We start from the raw sequence: 22,647 nt of genomic DNA on the forward strand, positions 1-22,647 counted from the left end.
AGTACCGAGAGAGGTGGGGCAGGGCGTGAGCAAGGAGGGCATGACAGATGTGTGGATTAGTTCAACAGCAGCACGAGATGCACCAGGGACGTTGTGGGACCCGACTGTGGAGGTGCTCCATCTCACAGATGGGAATTTCTGGCTATATTAAGGAGCTTGAGGTGATGTCTATGTGAAATACAGATGGAAACATATCAGCGAGTAAATTTTGTCTTAATGGGTACGGCTAGGCTATTTCCATTGCAGATATGTTGCTGGGCCTACATGGGAAATATTAGAGATTTATTCTGCCCGCAGTTGTTAATGCTAACAACCTTCAGGAGCTCTTTAAGCGTCAGCTTCTAAGAGTATGGGGATTATCCTATTTCACACTGGCAATTAGTTAATGATATTAAAGCACTTTGAAAATGGAAATCGCAGGGCAAATGCTATTGAAGCAGTTTGTCGTTACAGGTATAATCAGGTCTCTCCACCTCCCCTGATTGCACTGTGTGGGGAGGTGGGGAGGGAGAGCAAGCAGCCTGGTTCAGGCCAGCCCCTGGGAGGGGTACGGTGCCCTGCGCCTCCTGCCTCCCACTCTTGCTCTCGCCTGCCTGCCCGCACCCGCATGCTGCAAAACACATTTTCTTCCAGTTTTGTTCCACTTGTTGGCAGGCTTTCTGTTTTCGAACTTCTTAATTTCTCATTTGCTCTTAGGACCTGGTTGGTTATTTTGGTTTGGTTTGGTTTTTCGGGGGTGGGGTGGCAGGGCAGGCAGGGATGGGTTCTTTTGTATTTCTGGAGTCCTGATTTTTATTCCTTGGGCATTGTTACTGTGTTTGGCGTGTTCTGCAGAGCTTGAACCAGTCCTGAGATACTATAGTCAACATAAAGGTAGACATTAGCAACATACTCATCCACCTGGGAATAGTTTATGGGCTTTTGGGGTCTTTTTTTTTCCTGCAGAAGCACTTTATGGAGCCTTCTGCAAAGTTCCAGCCTTTAGGACCACTTTATTTTCCCTTCCGCAGCAGTTTCAGGTCTTGGATTGGCAGTTCTAGATATTGAAAGTACGATAGCTGCTGGATTTGCTTCTGTGTGTCTTAAAATAAAAAAGAGAGAGAGAAAAAAAAAAATCTCTTAAATGATACTAATGTGAAATAATAAAAATAATAATTTAAAATAAATTAGAAAGGAAAAAAAAAAAAAAAAGGAATGCTGAAGCCATACCTGTCAGCTCTATTCAAGGGGTAGTTTTTTCAGCCTGTTGTTCTGCATTGGCTTTACAGTTTTGGAGCCATCTCTGAGGTCAGTTGGTATTGGGTTTTTCAGGGGACTAGACACTCCTTTTTTTCTCACTCCATCTTCTAATATTTCAGGGACGTGACAAAAGCAGGTGCCAAATTTCATGTCAAAAATAAAATTTTCAGGCTGATGGAATCCTTGAAACCACAGATCAAGTTTCAGGCCAGTTAAATAAAGCTGTAGAGCATCCATTTGTATCATTCATTCATATAATGAAACCTGTTCTTAGAACTCAGTTCTTGATATATTAACCCCACAGTTATCCTCATACATAAATGGGAGATGTGTTGCTTTTGTCGGTTATAATAGGATCTAACCATATAAATCCCCTGTGCGTGAATGGAAAAGTAGAGGCCCTTAGGCTGTAGGTATCAAAGGTCTCCCCCATACTTACAATAACCTAATAAGGTTATTTTGGAGGCATAGGTAATTACTCACGGACTCCCTATAGCTAGTGATTCATTGTTCACTATTAAAACATTTCTAAATGAATTACGTTTTAAACAAGCAAATCCTTGGCCTTCTCTTTTATGGGGGAAAAAAAAAAAAAAAAGAGAACTGGAGGGACAGAAAATTCCACCATTTTCTGCATTAAAAGACACTGCCTGATAGTTAAAAGGTCCCTGGTATTTGAACTAATTTAAATGTACTGTCGTGCTTCTTGCTGCTTTGATTCCATGAATGTGTATTCCTAAATTTCACATTTTGATTAAAATATTATTGTTATCATTAATTTGATATTTAGAAAAGACTGCGGATACAAGAGCTGAGTGCAATGAATAAAACAGTTGGCGTTAACTGTCCCTGGGGATAGAATCAATCACTGTTGTAGAAGAGGGTGACATTTAAAAAAGAAACTCAGAAGAAAATGTCATGCTTAAAAAATTAGATTTAAACGCACTAGCTCCTGATTGATTTTTATTGCACTCAGATGGATACACTGATTGATTATCAGCCTTACAAATGTTTAGTACCTTTCTCACTTCTCTAATAATCAGAATAATCTAATTTTCAATGTCATTTAAGTTACCGTATTCAAGGTTATAATAGATCATATTTCTAATAAAACATAGCAATTATGTAATGAATAATACAAAGCTGCAAGGCAGAGTTCAGATTCACCTTCATCACAAAAAAAATAAAAAATGATACAAAATACTACCCGTGGCTGGAAGAGCCAGTGTACATGAAGGCAGCCGACAGGACGGTGTCCGCTGGATTTCCCCCGCTGTTGGGCTGGGGTTCCTGGAGCAATGGCCCGGGCACGTTGTTTCTCAACGGGAAACCAGGGACGGGCCTGAATTCGGCAATACATGTGCTCGCTCTGCGCCTGGGGAGGAATGATAGCGTGCCAGGTGCTGATGAAATTTCTTCCATGATTGTTTCGCTGTGCTCCCTGTTAATTTTGATACGTGTTTGTAGAGAGATACTCTCTCACTCAATTCGAGGTATTTTCTTGTGACAGTTGTACCTGACAGCTGACATGGTTGATTTCTCTGAATCAGCTACAAAATAGGCAGGTTCCAATGCGTTTTGGTTTTGCACTTGAAGCTCCTTACATGACTGTGGACTGGTTATTGGCTTTGTCCATTAGAAATGCGAGTTTTGTGTTTGAAACGTGCTTTGCCTCCCGTCGTTCCCCAAATGTCAAAGCTCAGGTTTGGCATGGGAATTTGTTTGAAGATAGTTTCCCGTTCCTTTTAGAAACGGAGCGGTTTTGCCTAAAAGAAAACATTATTTCATCTGGAAGTCGCAACCTAGGAAGACCAATGTGTTTATCTCTGCCTGGCGTTCTGCAGCCTTCCGCGCGATGCTTGGCCCGCGATTGCATTGCTGCTAAAACGCGAACAGGGGTTTTACCGTTCTGGATCGGTGCTGTGTCAGTGTGTCAGTGTGCCGTGCGCGGCGCTCTGCCTTTCGGGGGGGCCATTTCGTTCCTTCTCCGACCTCCTGGAGGTCCCTCCTCTGGGTGGTGCCTCCCCCAGCTGCCGGGGCGCTGGCCTTGGCCGCGGCTCCGAGAGCCCCCTGCAGCAGCAGCAGCGGGGGGGGGGGGGCCAGGGCTGCCTCGGACCCAGGTTTTCCAGGGTGACGGCTGCGAGGGACATCCCTGTGGGCTGCCGTTGGTTACCAGGAGCGCTGCGCACCGCGGGGTGGTACGCGTGGGGCATCTGTCCCGACGGGCCCACCTTGGCCGCGGCAGTAGGTGGGCATTTCGCGTATTTGTCTGACACTGTCCACAGCTGCCAACTTCTGCCATCGTTTGAAACTCCTAGCTGCGGCGGCTGGAGTTGGAGGAGTCAGGGTGTAGAGGAGCTGTGGAAGGCGCGCGGGTTCCCACCCTAAGAAGCGGGTTGGAGCTCCAGGAAGCCCCGGGTGCAGTGCTGAGCATTGGCCCCACCAACCTGCCTGGCGCTGGGCGAGGGATGGGTGGGTGGATGGATGGATGGAGGGAGGGAGGGAGGGAGGGATGGATGGATGGGTGGATGGATGGAGGGATGGAGGGATGGAGGGATGGATGGATGGATGGATGGAGGGAGGGAGGGATGGGTGGATGGATGGATGGAGGGAGGGAGGGAGGGAGGGATGGATGGGTGGATGGAGGGAGGGAGGGAGGGATGGATGGATGGATGGATGGAGGGGTGGAGGGAGGGAGGGAGGGAGGGATGGATGGATGGATGGGTGGATGGGTGGATGGGTGGATGGATGGATGGATGGATGGATGGATGGATGGATGGATGGATGGATGGATGGATGGGTGGATGGGTGGATGGGTGGGTGGATGGCTTCCCCGGCGCGGGACAGGGAGCCGGCACACGGCGGGGGGGGGGATGCCTGGCCTGTGGTGGTCCTGCCCCGGCTCACCTCCCATTTCTCTTCCCACCAGCATTCGCCAAATGGAGTCTTTTTGAAAACCCACCTTGCGCCCAGGGCCGTGCAATTACTGACCCGCTCATCATGCTTTATGATGCTTTTGAGATCTGTTAGCTTAACGAGTAACTTCCAAAATATTTAGGGACAAGAGAAGCGTGGTTTTACAGGAATGCGAGCTAACTGGAAACACTAGTAGTTGTTGGTACAGGAACAGAACCTGTTAACTAGTGCGCAGAGTTACTCAAAGGTCATGGGGATCTCGGAGTGGCAAAACTGCAATAATAGCATATCAAGTCATGAATTAATCAAGCTGATTAATCATTATAATGTATGAAAGGTGCTGTCTAACTATCTTCTGGGCACCTGGGGAAGCACAGGTTATGCAAGTAATTGGAAAAATTGTGTCATGAGCTGCAGGTTCTTCTCTCCTGGACACGTTTGTGCCACCTTTGATGAAGGGGACTACAAACACTCATTATTCCGTAATTTTACCTGATTATCTAGAAACTGCCTAAATCTCTTGGGCTGGATCCCAGACTCTTCTTAGGCCAAACGATGACTAAGTGTGGTGGACCTGAGGGGCTTGCATTTAAGACTGGACGATTCCCAGCATTACGACATGCTTGAAATGACCCCGCTCAGGCGGGAGGACTGCCGCGTGGTTGCTGAGTGAGAGCGCTGGGGTCCTCCGAGAGAAGCTGTTGGTGCCTCTCCTACACCTGGTGTCCTCCCCAGCAGGCCCTGCTTTTCTTGAAAAGTGCATCCTTCCTGCCTGCAACTTTTGTGCCCTGCCCGTCGCTTCAGTCCGAAGAGGGAAGGTGTCTGAGGCCGAGGAAAGCAGTGGCAAGGCGGGGGTGAAGGGAACAGACGGGGTGGGACAAGAGCTGATGGTCAGCGCCTCTGCGGTCAGGTGAGGGGAGGAACGAGTGGGGGTAGGGGGCCATCCTTACAGCCGGGACGACAGCGAGTGCCTTCCCCCACTTACCAGGAGGTTTCTGGGTGTGGAAGTGCAAGTCCTGGCGTGTGCGTCGGAGGGACGGAGGAGCTGTGGTCGGCAGAGGGGTGGGAGCCGACGGGCGCGGGCGCGGGCGTGCACCGCTCAGCCGGCCCAGCAGCGCCGAGACGGGGCTTCCTCACCTGGCAGGATACACCTTGTTTCGCTCTCTTGCCCCGCACCACCACCTCATCTGTTCTCGCAGCTTTTTAACTTCCAGTATTTCTCAGAGAGCAAGAGAGCTTCTATACCGTCCCCTGTTGAGAGCTCCTAAATAATGCAGCCACCGAGTCAGAATTTAGTGCAGAAGTAATGAAATTCATAACCTGAGTTTTCTACGGTGGCGTTAACTGTGACACAGATTCATCACTGGCATATCATCATTAAAAGGCAGTGGAATTGCATCCGGGATTGATGTGATCGTATGCATGTACAGCTCAAGACACAAAAAGGTGTGATTTATGTAATATAAGCATAAACTGTAATCCAAACCCCTTCCCACATGCGATGTGACAGTTCCTGTTCCCAGAGCAGTGATGGCTTTTAAATTTACTGGGTAAATGTGTGTGTTTATATGTTTTTATTTAACTCTTTTAAACATAGTGTCGTCTTAATCCTTTTCTCTCTCTCTTTTTTTTTTTTTTTTTTTTTTTGCACTGAATGATAGTTGTAGTTGAATCTGCGTAATAGTTCAGCGTTATTGAAATTCTTTATATTTCTGGAGCCTGGGTGTTATGTGTCAGCACTTTATTGTGTTATCTTGCAGGGAATATAGAAACACTGCCATGTCTGATGCAGCCTTAGCGAAGACAAATGTAGGAAATATAAAAAGCATGCATAAAGCAAGAAGACAAACGTTATTCACGTTTTATCGTTATTATAAAGGCTATCGGAATCGTGGAGAGAAAGGTCATGAACAAAAACTGTTCTTCGTTTTCAGGATGTGTTAATTCTCCCCTTCCTACCCTGTAGTGATTCGTGCCCGAAAGGAAAGCGGGCAGAGCTGGGCCCCTTTGGTGGTGTGGACTGACCAGCGGCCGTCCCTGCGTGGCCCGTGGAGGGGAGGGGCTGCGGGTACAGCCGCAGAGGGAGCTGTGCCGGAGCACGGCGCGGTTCCTGCCGGTTACCCTCTGGTCGCCGGGAGCTCCGGGCAGCTGCTCCAAAGCCTGGCCGAAATGCCGTGTTTGTCTTCCACGAGGAGCTCAAAGCTGTTGAGATAAGTAGTGGCCGAGGCCGCCTGTTTGGCAAATTTGTCAATCAGCTCACAGAGCTGTAAGCAAATGGGGCTTTATTACAAAGGCCTATTGCTCTTTGTGGTTGTGTAGGAGTTTACATAATTTTCTAAGGAGCTCTTTTATCGTCCAAGTACAGCAGCAGTTAGGATTTACTGCTGGAGTTCAGTGGCAGTTTGAAGCACTCGAGACTTACGTGCTGGTCCTGGATGTTTTTCTCAGTGCAAGAGACCGTACCTGTGCTCTGCCCTGCGGTCCAGCGGACAAATCAGGGCACTGGCTTTAGGGCAGTATTTGTAAAAGGAAAATGGGGGATCCAACCCCACCCCCCTCCAAATCTGACTACACTGGTAGCACTGAACCTTCACAAGCAGCTGCCTTTTCAGTTCACCCTTCCTGGTCTCCTTTGAGTCTGTGTTACTCCAGACACCAGAATCGATGGTGTTTGAGGTTAGCCTTTAATCTGGTGGGGGTGCTTAGCATCCCAGCCCTGATCCAGCAAAGCACATAACTGACTCCAGTGCAGGGCTGTTGACACAGTTAAAGTCAAGTTCATCCTTAAAATACCGGCTGGATCGGGGTCGGGGTTTTGTCAGCTGTAAAGTCAAACCTTTAGTGAGAAAACCAGAGTTGTTCCTCCCATGGACTGTGTGCCTAATGGCCTCGTGAAGGAGCAGCAATAGTCGTTGCATCTACCCCTTGTTTTCTGTTACTCATGTTATTTCTGTAGATGCCCCTGCCTCTGCTGCTTTCCCACCCCACCATTTTCCCATGTCACTCTCAATTTTCTGTCAAAAAGGACACCCAGAGGAAAATGAATGCAACTGTGCGTCATCTGTTCTTGAAGGGATACTGTAGGTGAGACTGGATTGACACCTATTTTTCCTCCTGAAACATTCACCATTTGCCTGCTCTTTGTGATCGTTTGTGGTTCATGGGCATGTAGGAATCAACCACAGAAGAGGTGGAGATGGGTCTGGGGAACCCAGAGGGGAAAAGGGGTGGCTCTGGGCACCCGCCCGTTTTGCTGTGCCTCCCTCCCTGCAGCACCGATGGATGCGCTTCCTGGGGCGGGAGGGTACCAGTGAAAATCAGCAGGTCTTTGGCCATCCAAAATCCCCGGCCGTCCTCACGTGTGCCAAACCCACCAGCCACCCCCTCAGAGTTTAGGACCTTGTTCTAACTATCATGAGGTTTTGAACACAAGTGGACGTTAAGGTTGAGTTTATTTGTCCAATAACATTTAGTCTTCGGGGTGTTTAATATTGACATGGAGTCTTTGGGGAGAGGGATTGATTTTGCTTGGCTTTGTTGTAAAGCCTTATGCATCTGGTTATGCTTAAGATGTTAGCTTTAGCTAACAACAAGCCTCTTGATAAAATTCACAAGTACTGGCAATACTGTGGACATAGACTCATCTCCTGGGCACGTTTTGCAAAATTAAGCTATTCTCATTAAACGAACAGAGACTAGCTTGGTGATAGAGCAGCTGTCATATTTTATTACAAAACACAAATATGTGGGAAATGAATTACAGCACGAGTGCTGCACGGTGCATATTTCCAGTAATCCCCCACGGACGGGGGAAGGTAGGAGGCTGATCTGAGCGCAGGAGCAGATGGCAAGCAACTTTAGATAGCTTCACTGCCATTTTTACTCTTTCAAGTGTTTGTACTTGTCCTTTGATCTTCAGAGCTCGAGTTTAATGTGTTTCATCTTCTTTCATTTACTGTTTTCACATTTAACTTTCCCTTTAAATAACTTTTGCTTGGTGGAGTTTGTATTAGTATGGGTTTTGTTATCTTCCATGCTGAGAAGAAAGACAGTCGCTGACTTTTTTTAGTGGTGTTCACATCCAATAAAATGCCAACTGCATCACTGCAGAGGACTTCACCGTTCAGCGTGCACAGCTGTAAATGATACGGCAGAAAAACACCGCCTCACAAAGTTACTGAGACACTTACAGTGCCTGTGAAGTTGCAGTACGCTTTCTTGGAGGGTAGATCCTGTGGGAGTGCGATGGCATGTCCAAAAGAAACACCTCTGGAAGTTTGGTGTCATCATTACCCACTACATTTCATTCTTACAGCTAAAAAATTAAGCTTGCTTTAGTATTCTCTGTGCATACAACATTTTTATCTCCACTTAAAATAGTTTATGTTTAAAATAAAAGTTTTTTACAGTGTTTTGAAGTAGAGCAGCAAAACCAACATGGGGTGATCTGAATAACTGCATGTGATCTGTGTCTCTGCTTTTTCTGCAGCTGTCAGAAATGATAGGAACAAAAAGAAGAAGGAACCTTCAAAGCAGGAGTCCACAGAAAACTATGAAATGACAGCAGAGTTGGATGATCTCACTGAGAAGATCCGAAAAGCTCACCAGGAAACCTTCCCCTCGCTCTGCCAGCTGGGAAAATACACTACGGTAAGCCTGGTTTGTGACACACGTGGTCTGGGTATGCCTGGGTGATGTGAGCTTTGCACTGGAGGCTTCAGATGTTTTAAACAGATGCAGAAGTAGTCGCACTGCTCTCACCTCCTTAGCCATGCAAAAGCACAGGTATGCATGCAGATGCATGCTGAAGAAGAGAAGTAAGCATTGCTTAGCGGTATTGTGAGAGACTGAAGGATTAATCCTGCCAAGAGAGAGTCTTGGAGTCCGTGAGTCAATTACATGCCATCATTCATTAGAAATTTGTTGGCTTCCAAAGACGTTGATCTCTGCTTGTGCATCAGCGGATTACAACTTCGCAGGTGTAGAGAGTTCTTAAATGCTGCTGTGGTGACAGTCCCAAAGCTACCAAGGTCAAGGAAAATATGAAATGTCTAAATAAAGCTGTTTCCAAAATACTCATTTGCAGTTTACTCCTATTCCAGTCTACAAAAATACCACAGAACAGCAAAAGCTTCTGCTGCTTTTAGAAATTAAAAATCAGTCCCCCGTTAAGAAGTTCAGTACTGTGGGAATTTCTCCAGAGGATGAATCAGGAAAATAATTTTTTTCTATTCATATACGTGTATATATATATATATATATATATATATATATATATATATATATATATATATATATATATATATGTTGCTAAATACAGGGAAGGTCAGTGATATTTGTTGATTTCAGAGAGAAAGCTCAATGCCAAATTCTCAAATGCAGTAATAAGAGAGATGCTAAAAAATAGCTGTTAGGTAATGTTGAGAGTCTTGTTGGCTGAGGAATGACTTTGCTGGGTCTGGTCTTGCTGTCGGCTGGAGCAGCCTTGGCTGTTTCAGAGGGATGTGCAGCAGGTCCTGAAGCAGTCGAGCGTGCACTCTTGCTGCCGAGGCCAGGAGTTCCCGAGCGGCGTGGCCGGGGCCAGGAGACACCAGCCTCCGTGGTACTTGTCCTCCAGCCCCAGCTGAAGAGCTGGGACCAAGCCCCGGAGGCCAGGTGAAATACCTCCATCACTGGATTGCTCTCTGTTTTGAGTAAATTCTCTGCTACTGAAGCAAATGTTAAATTTCTCAGAGAGTGATCTAGGCAAATCCCTGTGTGGCATCAGTATTCACTGTTCTAGTGAGCAGGGTGCTGTTTTATGGCATACTTACCCATTTACAAAGTGCCAGGTGCAAAACTCTCGAGTCCAGGTGTAAGACCTTGTATTTTGGTACAAGCAAAGCTAGCGTATATGATATGATGTTAGAAAAAGGCATGGTTTCCATGTTCCTGAAAGTATTTTCACAAACATTTTTCACATTTAATTGTGAGATCCACGTAAAAGGGGAGGGGGTACCGGGGGAGGCGCCTGTCCTCCGCGTGCTCCTCTGGTGCTGCTAGCCCTGCCCGGGGGAACGGCCAGCGGGCAGGCGGGTGAAACCTGCCCGGGCAGACCCCGGGGACCGGGCAGACCCCGGGGACCGGGCAGACCCCGGGGACCGGGCAGCCTGCCAGGCTGGAAGCTGCCACGCAGCCCCCCCGGAGGCATAACCGAGGGCACAGCTGGGGACGGTGGGATCCACAGCGCGGCTTCGCAAGGAGGTTCCTGGGTTAACGCCCCCCGCGCGCGCGGTTGCATCCTCATCCTGGAGCAGATGAAACCTCCCACGCGGGCTCTCGCACCCCTGCGAATGCAAGGGCCCTTCTGAGCAAGTGTGGAAGAGTCCCCCTCGTTCGAAGACACTGAGGTTTTTTTCCCTCGTAGAAGAGGTGACTGTATGTACGTGGCTGGGGCGCGTAGCCAGGCTGGTGTGGGAGCCGGGCTGCACCGCACAGGGCCCGGCTATCCCAGAAAAACAATACACCCGTATGCCTCCCAGGGTGAACGTGTCGGCTCGTACTTGTGTGTAACCTCCGGGTCTGAAGGGTGTGCTGCAGCCCCTGGGGTGGTGCCTCGTTCTGGCAGCTGCCAACCGTCCCGGAGGGTTGGAAGATAAACCCGGGAGCCTGTATGCCTGCGGCGTGTGTCGGGTGCTTAAGTGTCATTAGTATTTTAGCTCTTGAAATGATACAAGTGGATGAAATTGGGGAGGGTCTTGCTGCATATCCCACACACCACTGATGCCTTCGTCCTTGCGTCCCTGCTGACCCCCATGGTGAGTTTACGTCCCTGTTGGAATTTCCAAGCCCTTACTGAGAGCACCTGGATCTAAATAGGGAACGGATGGACGTGGTCTGTCCGTGGGTCCCCAGTAACCATGCCTTGACCGTACTCTCAGGGGCTGGGTGTTGCTCATTTGTGTCTCAGGTCAGATCAGGCAGCCCGGGGAAAAAGGTTTCTTGTTTTTGTCGTTGGTCTGTTGGAAGTCCACAGCAGTTAGCTGCGCGTGGCTGAAGTCCGTGGTGCTTTGCCATGGTTCGGTACTGGACGAGTTGCAGTAACAAAATCGTACTGGAAGAGTTATTTTTGGCTTACCCCGAGTCTTTGAGACCGATACAGCTTCCTTCAACAGCTCTGTCAAAACTAATAGCGGTGGTGCTAAATACTGCCTTCTTGCTGCATTCTCATCGTCTCTGTGTGAAATGCGAAGTGTCTAAATCTCCCATCTAGCTCAGGCCTGGCAACCCCTCCAGCTTTATAGGTAGGAATGCAGCGTTAAGAGCTCATTTTTGTGAGCCCTGTCCCTGCCCAGCGGTGGAAGGGACAGGGTACCACGGGGGCTGGAGTAAGGTCATCTTCCTCTCCAGCCTCCAGTGAGCCCCGGAGCGGAGAGAAGCCGGTCTGCAGCGGTGGAGGGTCCGAGGGGCTGCGGGAGCTGTGGGGGCTGGTTGGAGGAGCACCGCCGGCCGCTGACCCCGCACCAGGGCTCAGGCAGTACTTCTGCCTTTGGAGACATTTAAAATAGAGACCAGAAGTCGAAAAAAAACCACCCAGGAGCACACCCTTCTTTTTGTAAACGCGGAGCCCAAGGGGAGCTGGAAACCTGCACCGCTCTGCTCTTCTGGGAGTAGCAAGCTAGAGCGGCTTGCCCGCCGCGACACCCGCCAGTGCTGCCTTTCCGCCCGGCTCCGCCGGCACGAGGCGCGGCGCGCTCCCCCCGCGGAGCGGGCAGGGGGCTCAGGTAGCCCTAGAGGGTCTTATTTAATTCTTTAAGCGAGCGTGAGAAGTGAGTGTGTTGAATCGATGCGGATTCACTTGAATTTCATGAGCTTTGCACGTGCATACTGATGGAGATGGTGGACAGTGCTGCAGGCGTGGCCCCCGTGTGCCTCGGTTACGTGCTCATTCAGACTGATTTAAAACATGATTTTGTTTGTTGCTAAAAAGAGCAAAGAATTTTAAGTATAAGAGAGCGGAGTAAAAAAGACCTTGCAGAGATAGTCATAAAAAAATCTGTTCAGACATTTGGCTTGCATATCTGGCTCCTCTCTCCCTTGAGCGCTGCAGCCTGCTTTTCCCGGAGGGAAAGGTTACGTGGTGATTTTTTCCCCCATTGTGTATTTTCACCTGTTCAGAAATTATTTTGGAGAAGCATTTTCAATTATGTTTTATTTTTATATCCATCTGCTCTTTGAAAAGTGTCCCTATCTGTAATAATTACCATACTTTGCATAGTTAATAAAAGTCTACTTAAAATAATGGGAGAATAGCACTTGCATTAAATTCCCTGGGTCATTTGACTTAACAGTTGCATTTGGTGGGCAGTGGCAAGTATAGTTCTGCCAATGATGAGAATCAGCAAGCTGTTTAAACATAATGGATTTCAAAAGTCTATCATAAATAGATCTGTTTTATTACTGTCATCCAGGTAAGAGAGAGTGCCTTAGTAATTTCTCTGGAGATGTCATACTTTATAGTATAATTGAGTGTAACTATACTGCTTGTCCCTCGAGACTGGTATTATTTGTAAGTCTACAGCTGTGTTGCATCCAGCCATGTGATAAAGGGAGGATAAAACAGAAAATAATTTTGACTCTGCGGACCCTTGCTGCAGGTTCTCCTGGGTTGTTCTTGGCTGGCTGGGCGTGGAGAGGTTTTGCATCTTGATGGCATTTTGTCCTTTCGGAATGCTGGGCTTAGAAGCCACACAGACACTGTTCTGTGCCATTGCAGAGGAATATATCTGTCTCTCTATACCTGTCATCTATCTCCTGCTGCTGGGGCCGAGCAGAGTCGTGTGCCGTGGTCCTCGGTGAACTCACTGGAGCTGGAGTGCATTGCTGCTTTTACTAAAGAGGCACAGCAAGTGTTCCTGATTAGGGCAGAGTGCCCCTGTGAGCCTTGTTTCCTCCGTAAAGTGGATTTTAAAGACGGTAGGGATTCTGCTACTGTGCGTGTTTCTGCGAGGACCTCATCCCGTATCGTTAACGTGGAGACAGAGCAGCCTGCAATGAAAAAACAAAAATGATGGAAAAAATGGGATCAATTTATGTGGCAAAAATGGCTGTTTAATTGGATTTCATAGCAAGGTTGGGCTTTTCCACTGATAAAGATGCCACTAGGGTGTATTACAGTATTGTTCCACCATATGTGCGCTGGTGCAAAGGCCTGAAAAACATGCAAGGCTGCTCCTGGAAAAGACACCCAGAAAACTGCTTCAGTAAAATATTCAGGAAAAGTCACAGCGTCTGCATCTTTTTCACAGCATGGTTAGAGGAGATCCCCAGGCAAATTTAATCAGAGTTTCTAGTTCCAACATGCATTTTATTAACCCCGTGTTTTATTGTTCAACCTAGACATTGATACTGCGTCAGTTTTGGTTTTACATACTCAGAAATACTGCTAAAAATCCAGCTATTTTCCGTGATGCTTGCGACTGCATTCATTACCAAATAAAACGTTAAAACTCCTTCCAATTGTAGCATCTCAGAGATAATGTGTAAACCACATTAGCTACGAAGCTGAGGAATCTGGCACTCAGCGTAATAAAACACCCGGTTATTTTGTATTTTATTAACTGCCCCTTCTCTTCAGTTTGCATAATAGTGAGTTAGATTTACATTTGTTAAGACGGCCGTGCATTACTCTTAATAGAAGACATGTCAAACTTCCCATTGCCGGCACTGCAGCATGATAAAGTAACCTCATATGATACTGATGAAGATTTCGTTCACACTTGCTGGTTTCATGCAACGTCTTTTTTTCCAGATGGATACCCTATTGTAAAATGATTTCCTGCTTTAGGCTCTGCTTTGTGTAGCTCTCCGCTATGCCATCTTTCTATGAACTGGATAAACTGCCTATTAAATTTAATTACAGCCTGAATGACTGCACATCTTGATCTTATTTTTCCTCCAATGTACTGTATTTCACCAAGGTCCTTGAGGATGAAATAAAATAAATCTGAAGGATGCATACTCCGGTAGCCAAAAGAAATGTTTCAAAGGGCATTACAATGACTGTTAACCCATTAGTTTTGGACCATTTTGAAGGCAATTCTTTAGGTTTAGGATTATAAAGACATTTTCTCCTATCTCTTCTTCTGTCATTTAAAAAAGCAAAACAAAACAAAACAAAACAAACCCAAAACAAAATAGAGGAAGTTCCCAGAATAAAAATTCAGACAGAAATGAAGAAGTTAATTTCTCATCCCTTGGAAAGGGAGAGCGGGTAGGAGCGCGTAGGCGCCTTCGAGCTGTTGGGCACGGTTGGCCTCTCCTCTTGCAGGAGGGGTGCGGGAACGTGGCTGCAGGGGAGGGGGAGCTCAGGCTGGCGCTGCCCTTGGGACCCGTCAGGGCTTTCCCCTTCGTGACTGAGGGTGGTCGTGGCGCCGGCAGCCCCGGCCGGGGGGCACTGAGCATCCCCCCCAAGCTGAGCTCACCCACCTCCCCTCGCCGACCTCTCCAGGCCCCGCGTCCTTCCCCCGAGCCAAGGCAAGCTGATAAGCTGCGGCTTCCACGGGTTGCCCAAGAGGTGGGCGGGCGTCCTCACCGCCAGCAGGGATGGTGGCAGGGGCACTGGAGAGTTTTCCCCAGGCAAGTGCAGCCCGCGTAAATCGAGTGCGTCTCTGCGGCTCTTTGTCTGCCACGTCCGTTAGCCTGCTGGGCCGGGACTCCTCGCACGTAACTTTAATGTGAAAGTTAACTGACATTTTGACCAGCTAAGACTAAGGCAGCCGATTGCGTCAGCGTCGCTTGCGGGTGCAGAGAAAGCCACCCCCGAGCAGATTTCCCCTCCCCGCCCGAGGTGCCCGGCTGGAGCGGGTGGGCCTGCTTTGGGAGATGCCTCCCTTTCGCCTTTAGTCGAGAAGCTCAGATGAGATGTGGAAGAGACAAACTCTGCCTCTGGTTTTCTGTCATTGCAGCTCGGCACCTTTTGCAACTTTAGCACCAGCATATTTTTACAGGTAAAATCCCTCCTGCAGGGAAGAGGAGACTGCCCAGATGCTGGAAGCAGCTGCCGTGCACATTAAACTTGGTGGCTCATGAAGTAGCGGGGGGGACCGTCACGCTGGCCGCATCCTAAACAGCACTGGCTCACGTGGTGGCAAAATGGGAATTTGCTGCGTGCTGGGGAAGGAGGAGAGGGGCCTCGGGTGTTTCAGAGCTCTGTCTGAAATTACCCATTGCTCGTCACCCCACAAGAACCACATGGGGGGTTGAAAACAGCTGACCGGGTCTCCCTGTGACACCATCTTTTGTTGGACTAGCGTCAGATAAATCACAGTAACTTCTGAGTCAGCCGGTTCTTGGCTAACGTGTTTAACTCCTTCCAAGGGTTAAGTGGTCTCGACACAAGTTTGCTACACACGCTAGCAAATTACGGGCTTTTCGGTTAAGATTGGTGAATATATGGAAACACTGTCTGAAAGATGCAGCTGGAATGTCCTTGTAACACTTCAAACAGTAGTGTATATGTTGGATGCACCAACAAAAGAGCGTGTAGCACTCATCAGTGCACATGGTATTTTTCTTAAAGTCACGTAAAGAAATGCTCTTTAATTCACGGGAGACTGTCGCTTGAGAAAGCTGCAAGACTCTCGCAGAGCCACAGAGCAGATAAATTAAGTAGAACTAATTTGATAAGACCTTAAGTATGTGAAACTGTGTTCCAAATATTGTGCTGCTTTTTCCAGATGAGGACCTGATATTCTTGTTCCACTGTTCATTTATATTTCCTGGGGTACAACTGTAAATTGTCTCTCTCAATGCACTTATTATATAATGGCAAGGAAGAATAATGGTAGTGGCATTTGGAAATGTTTAAGTTCATTTGGATTCCTTGTACAGATGGCCTCTGCAATCATAAGTATCAGAGAAATATCCAAGGAATTTTCAGGCGATTAATCCAAGTTTAAAACCAGCATCATCCCAACAGCAAGCTGCAGAAAATGCCTGGAATGTTAATAGAAAGTACTTCTGGAAGGAGTACTCGGTTGTTGTTTCTTTCTCTTGAAAACCGTTTACTGAAAGGGACGTTGTTAATTTATGGTGCCTTCTGTCTCTCCTTCCAGAACTCCAGCGCGGATCATCGGGTTCGACTGGACCTTGGGCTTTGGGACAAATTCAGTGAACTTGCAACAAAGTGCATTATTAAAATAGTGGAATTTGCAAAGCGATTGCCAGGCTTTACAAGTTTGACCATTGCGGACCAGATAACTCTACTTAAAGCAGCCTGCCTGGATATACTGGTAAGTACTTTTAACATCGTTATGCTTCCAATGTGTTTTCTATTTCCCTTTTTACTGCAATCGACAGCGAGACAGGGGTCGAATACTGCCCCGGCCTTATGGTTGCAAACTTGGAACTTACCAGGGAGTTTGGCACGGTCATGAGCGGATGCTCGCGTGGCTGCAGGTGTGTGTTGCGTGGGACGAGCATGCTTTTCAAAGGAAGTCCTCCTAGTTCGTGGATTTCAGAATAGTTGCAAGAAGGGCACAGGTTGGTACTGCAGCACTAGCTTCAAGTGTGTGCAGCTCTGGGAAAACTTCTTCATTGTTAACACTGAAGAGAGACCTGAGTCTCTTTCGTTCCTCCTCCCTCCAAAATACCCCCGCTCGGTATGAAGGACACCTAGAAAGACAGTCCACTGTATGATGTTTTCGGAACGCGCTGTACCTGGGGTCGTGAGGTAACTCAAGGAACAAGATACAGATTTTCAGAGCGAGGTTTCTGCAGGCTGTGGAGGGCAAACTGGTGTGCCTGGAGCTCAGCAGGCACGCAGATCCCGCTGCTTTCGCCACTGCTGCAGGCACCTGTGGAAGTGGATGCTGTAATGGACTCTGTGCAGATTTTAGCTAAATGTAATTTAATTTTAAATAGGCAAGCGTATGACCTGCAGCAGGGAACTGTGCAGGTGGGTTTGGAGTTTTTCTCCAGACCTTGCCTTGCCACTGTGTCAAGGCAAGCTGCCTTCCCTGCCTTTGCCTCCGGAGGTTCCTGTCACACTGACCTTCAGAGGAGCCCTCTGGGATCTCAGCATCTCTTTATCAAGACCTTAGAGGTCTTCAGGCTTGTAGTGGCAAATATGCTGCTTATTATTGGTCCTAAAGATAAACTCTCAGTAAACCAGTATTTTCAGCATGTTTTAAACAAATTCTGAATTTTTTCTTCTAAGCACAAACCTTCAGGTCTTCACTGAGCCAAGCGTGGCCGGGAAGCCCATTGTAGGGTGGCTACTGTAGATACATTTTTTGGCGTAACACAGGAGTTTAAACTAGGGAATTTGAAGTCGAAGTAATTAATCTTGGAATTTCTAAAAGTGCATTGCTTCAAACAGGATCATATTGAGGAGGATGTTAGCTGCTGTGACCTTTTCCTCTTGCTTTGTCAAAAGCGGTTCCGGAGAATCGCATGTAGAGGACATTGATGAAGGAGGAAGAGGGGTGGGAGACGGGAAGGGATAGCGTTCTTTGGCTTATAAAAAAAGGGAGGTTGAGGTTGCCCTGCCGTGCTGGAGTCGCCTCTCGTCCCCTTCCTCCAGGCACTCGCTCAGACTTGGCCAGCTCCCGCTGCCACGTGTGGTCCCCCCGCCCGGCAGCGCCGCTCGGCACCAGCTCTGTCCTGGGGAGACACAGTTACCTTCCCCGTACGCCGACAGGCACGCAGGAACGGGGAACCTGGGGCATTGCCTCCCGTGTGTGCTGCCAGGGGCGCAGGGCGGGAAATGCTTTGTGCTTTGCTTTATACAGAAACCACCCCAAAACGGTGGGGAGGAGTCGGGATGTAGCAAGAATCTGCATATCCAAGCTCTTTACCCCGAAAACTTCAGCCCCCCCCGTTTCTTGCTGCCATGCCCTGGCTCCGTAGCTGCCGGGACAAAAGCCCCATGCCCCAATTCTGTAACTGCTCAGGACCCCGCGAGCTCCTGGTGCTGTTTGGGGTGGGTAGTGGGAGCTCACCTCGGGAGCGTGCGCGGCCTCGGCTGCAGGGCCCCCCGGCAGCTCTGCTTGCGTCGCCAGCACTGCCTGGGCAGTAGCAGGTGTGGGGGGAGCCCTTCCGATTGCAGTTCCATCTGAAGTGCCTAGATAACGGCACTCCACAGCCTTTGATCACAGTGACTAAATAAAAGCCTAGTTGCCAGATTAGAAAAAGAATAATGAAGCAGGTGGTAAACGGTGACTTTATTTCAACTACTTAACGAATAGAAGGGATTGATTCTTTAATACAGTTCTCCACTTCTACTTTGTGGCCATGTGGCAGCCTTCAAGCTCTAGTTACAAACTTTGCTGAGACCTGTCGTTGCCGATCACCTCCTCATTCTCCTTTTTGTTTTTCACGAAGCTGAAGGGCGACACATCTGAGCAGGCAGGGCATAGTGAGGGCCATAGCTAGCCGTAGCAGGGAGGAGCTGAGGCTTTTCCAAAAACAGGGGCTGGTAAGAAATGCTTGCCAGGAAGAGTCCTGACTTTCCTGCACGACATTTACACAAGCTTTATGTGGCTATTTTATGTGCTGCTTAAAAAGAAAAAGGGATAATTACCAGGAGCACAGCGATGCGCAGTGCACACGCTGTCTGTGCAATGCCCATATCCATTAAACCCACATCACCTGCACATAATCAGATTTGCACCGCAGCTCTGATTCTTTATTTAAGCTAAACTTCAGTACTTGGAGCAGTGTTGTAACAGTGTGTATTTCCCCCACCCCCAGCAAGCTAGTTCTCCTAATTGTGAGCGTTCTGAACATCTTCTTGTGCGCTGAGGTGTGGCGTGAGCACCGTGTCCGTGTCCCTTCCTGCTGCATGAGCACCCGCCGCCGGTGCGTGCCCATGGGGTGCCATGGGCACCTCGCCATTCCACCCCCACCATCCCACCCCCTCCATCCCACCCCCCTCCATCCCGCCCCCCTCCATCCCGCCCTCCCCATCCCACCCCCCTCCATCCCACCCCCTCCATCCCACCCCCTCCATCCCACCCCCCTCCATCCCTCCCCCTCCATCCCACCCTTGCCATCCTGCCCTCCCCATCCCACCCCTGCCATCCCACCCCCTCCATCCCACCCTCTCCATCCCACCCTCGCCATCCCACCCCCCTCCATCCCACCCCCCTCCATCCCACCCCCTCCATCCCACCCCCCTCCATCCCGCCCCCTCCATCCTGCCGCCGTGCAACACCCTGGACGTGCCCCCCGAGCCGTGGGGCAGCGGTGTGGGGCTCCCAGCACGGCCGGGGAGGGGGCTGGCCAGGCTCCCACCACCAGCAGGACCCCAGTTCACTGCCCGCCCACCCAGCAGCACCGGCTCTGGGCTGTGGGGACTCTTGAGCATTTACCTGCTGGGTTGGTTCCTCCGGCCGTGGAGGCCCAAACCCCTCGACAGGCTGGCAAAGGAGACGGGGCCAGGAGCCCGGGAAACTCGCTGGGTACGTGCCAGAGGAGTGTTTTATATACAGACAAGCAAAACCGCCGGAAGGGAAAGAACAGCAAGCCTCGCAAGGCAGCTGAAGGCGCCAGTCGAATATGGTGGAATTCATATCTGCTCCGGTGCCAAAAGTTTCGGGGATAAATATTGCTAAAATTCAGCCAGTAACCCTGGTAGAAGCGAGCGCTTCTGGCGGTTGGTGCCCTGGCCCGCCCGCAGCCGCGCAGCCCCGGCCTTGCCCAGCTCTGGCAGATTGAACGTGGGAGGAGTCCAGAGTCCAGCCTCTCCTAAATCCAGTGGATAAAAACCTGCAAAGGCCCCGAACACTAATCCGTAGTAATGCCATTTTTGCTTCCTGTTGTAAAACCCTGCGCGTTAGTGCTGGGAAGGCATCTGTGTGTGCGGAGCGACGCGTGCTGATGGGGTACGGCACCACCGTGGAGCTTTGTTCATTGTTTCAGAGTCACCCGCGTGGGTTTCGCCTCTCAGGAAACTGTCCCAGACAGCTAAGGCAGCTAGCACCTAGAAACAGGATTTCTCAAAAAAAAAAACAAAAAACAAAAAACAAAAAACAAAAAACAGCTTGCCTTAACTAATCTGTTTAAAATGAGTAACAATTCTATGGTAGCAACAGTTTTGTAAATGCAACTTTCTGGATGGTTTTGTGCAGCCTGTAGGGTTTTTGCTTTGCACTTTATAACTGGCTCATAGGAATCCCAGATGCTTTAAGATATAAATATTCCTTGAAACAAAGGGTCCTTTAATCATAGGAAAGAACCTTATTTATGGCTGCAAGTGGCATTTAAGAGCAGAGTGACAACTAAAATACTTGGCTTGGTTACAGAATCTAAACAACATTGAGGACATTTAGGAGGACGTCTTGTAGACAGTGGTTCAGTTTAAAACAGAGAAAGAAACCGTGATTTCTTATTTTGAAGTGCTGATATTTCCCATATGTTCTTCAGTGAATATGAGCTTGAAATCGGCTTGTCTTTGACACTGGAAGTTTGCCCGAGAAAGGTTTAGCAATGAATCTGCAATATCCGTGGCGTTTCACAGATCTTGATGAAGGACACAAATTTTTACAAAATGACCAAAAAAAAGAACAAAACCCCAAAAGCAACAAACGTGTCAAACGCTCAGTCTGGGGGCTGATGCCAGAGGCGTGCGGGGAGGCCGAGGTGCGCTGCGGCAGAGCGGCCGCAGGCTCCTGGCGCTGGCGGCCGGCGCGGCAGCAGGTGGGTCGGCAGGCCGAGAGGCTGCCCTCCCCGCTGCCTAAGCCGAGCGAAGTGGCCAAACTCCGTGGGACTTCTGTGTTTTAACTGCAAAAGTTTGCAAGGCCCCCGGCCGCGGGCCTCCCTCTGTGCGTGCCCCTCTAGGCTGAGGAACCTGGCCCCGAGCTCTTGCCGGGTGAGGATGCACCCTGGGAGCCTTCCTCCGCGTTAGCCCCGGGGGAGGTGAGCCGGTGGGACTTTGCCGAGCACCCCCAGCACGCACCCCGCCGGCGGAGCGGGGCTGGCGGCGCCGCGTTGCAGCCAGGGAGGCAGCAGCCTGCGCCGGGGCAGGAGGTGCGCGCCGGGCTGCGTGGGGTGGCTGCTCGGGGGCACCCCGCTCCCCCCAGGCCGGTGGCCAGGCCTTGCCCTGCTCGGGCAGCTGCAGGCAGCCTGCGGGGACCAGCCCAGCGTGGCCCAGTGCAGCTCCAGGTCCTGCTCCGCGTGGTTTGTGGGGCCGCGAGTCCCGAGGGGCTGGAGGGAGGAACTCCCGTTGCTGAGGCTTATCCGTTAAAACAGCACGGGAATCAAAGGGGCTGCCTTTCTCCCCAGCCGAGCCGAGGGAAAATCAGTGCCGCTTAAGAAGTGCAGAACCTTGTCCCTCCAAAAGTTGGCTACCTGGTCGTCACAGGCCGTGCGCTACCTGGGAGGCAGCTGCTGCTATGTGCCGGCTTCGGCGGGGGAGAGCTGCACTCCAGCTTCTCTTGCGTGCCACTGGAGAGGTAAACCAAGTAGCTCTCAGGTTTCTCAGTGAATATGCAAAGTTTTCAAACCTCGCTTTGCCTGAACACAGCGAACCCTGTATGTTTCTTCTCCTTTCTATACAGTCCTTTCAATGATTCGAACGGATAACCGCCAGCCAACTCCAGGGGAGAGAACTGCCGGTGGTTACTGGCAGCACAGAATTGGGTAAACATGCCGGCTCTCCCTGACAGGGTGCCATGCTTTAGAACGTTAATTCCTGCTAATAATCCTGAAATACACTTTGACTGCTACGTAAAGCCTTCGGAGTTACCAGCAGTGTTTTAAGATCACTTATATTAGTGGCAAAGTTGTGGTCAGTGAAGAACTTGAGTGCCGCGTGTTTGTATTTGTGCCTCTCTTGATCATTGATTGGAGTAACTTCAAGAGCTTGTTCCACTTCAAGGGTAGGGGGATGATGTGAAACACGCGCGTCCGACCACACAGTCTCAGTGCTTCGCTGTATACCCACAGTGTGAGATAAGATTATTGCTGAGATAGAAAATAGTTGAAGAGCCTTCTGCAGAAATGCACGCTATTAAGTCTCTTACCGAGGAATTTAAAGAGAAATAAAAGCTCTCATGTAGGTCTCTTCCGTGCCATGTCCTCATTCTCCTCCCTGCTTATTTGGAGCAGTGTTGCCAGGCAAAGATGAAAGTGGGAGAACCAAGCCCAGACTGGGCAGCTGCCAAGCGCTGGGGCCTCTGACTCAGAGCTTCGGCAGATATAGGAATAATTAAAATTCTCCCTGTGCTCACTTACATTTCTGTAAATCTTTTCTGTTGAGTCTTTAAAACCAAGTAGGATGTCTGTATGGGAAGTGACTACAGTGAAGCCCTGAAAAAATACAGCTGTAGTCTTAGGTCAGCTAATCAAGTAGGCTTCCGCGAGGTTTTAGTTTAGTTTAGGGATAAGCCTTCTCCCACCTCTTATTATTTTAAACGTTAAGCATTGATACACATAACAGAAATACGTCAGCACGATGGACGTCTTTTCTGTCTGCTCCTTAAGGCCGTGCTCACTAACAGCAGCTGCACC

The 22,647-nt window shown here is 49.3% G+C and overlaps 1 protein-coding gene and 1 long non-coding RNA gene across 10 annotated transcripts in view; one reads left to right on the forward strand and one right to left on the reverse strand.

The window, feature by feature from the left end:
• RARB (retinoic acid receptor beta) overlaps positions 1-22,647 on the forward strand; it is a 329,275-nt gene that overhangs the window by 301,090 nt on the left and 5,538 nt on the right. For all 7 annotated transcript variants that reach the window (XM_042806516.1, XM_032996979.2, XM_032996987.2 and 4 more), the window contains 2 exons: positions 8,645-8,805; positions 16,251-16,427. In XM_042806516.1, coding sequence (XP_042662450.1) covers positions 8,645-8,805; positions 16,251-16,427 — 338 coding nt within the window. The remainder of the gene's footprint in view (positions 1-8,644; positions 8,806-16,250; positions 16,428-22,647) is intronic.
• LOC122154766 lies at positions 18,336-20,619 on the reverse strand. 3 transcript variants are annotated; one of them, XR_006166852.1, is made up of 2 exons: positions 19,509-20,619; positions 18,336-18,648 (listed from the first exon to the last, which is right to left on the reverse strand). It is a non-coding gene; the product is annotated as an uncharacterized LOC122154766 (long non-coding RNA). The 3 variants fall into 3 exon arrangements; XR_006166851.1 differs by having other exon boundaries at positions 18,336-18,690; XR_006166853.1 differs by having other exon boundaries at positions 18,336-18,693.

Source organism: Tyto alba, unplaced genomic scaffold (genome assembly GCF_018691265.1).
Source record: "Tyto alba isolate M040663 unplaced genomic scaffold, T.alba_DEE_v4.0 Super-Scaffold_46, whole genome shotgun sequence".
Taxonomy (NCBI): domain Eukaryota; kingdom Metazoa; phylum Chordata; class Aves; order Strigiformes; family Tytonidae; genus Tyto; species Tyto alba.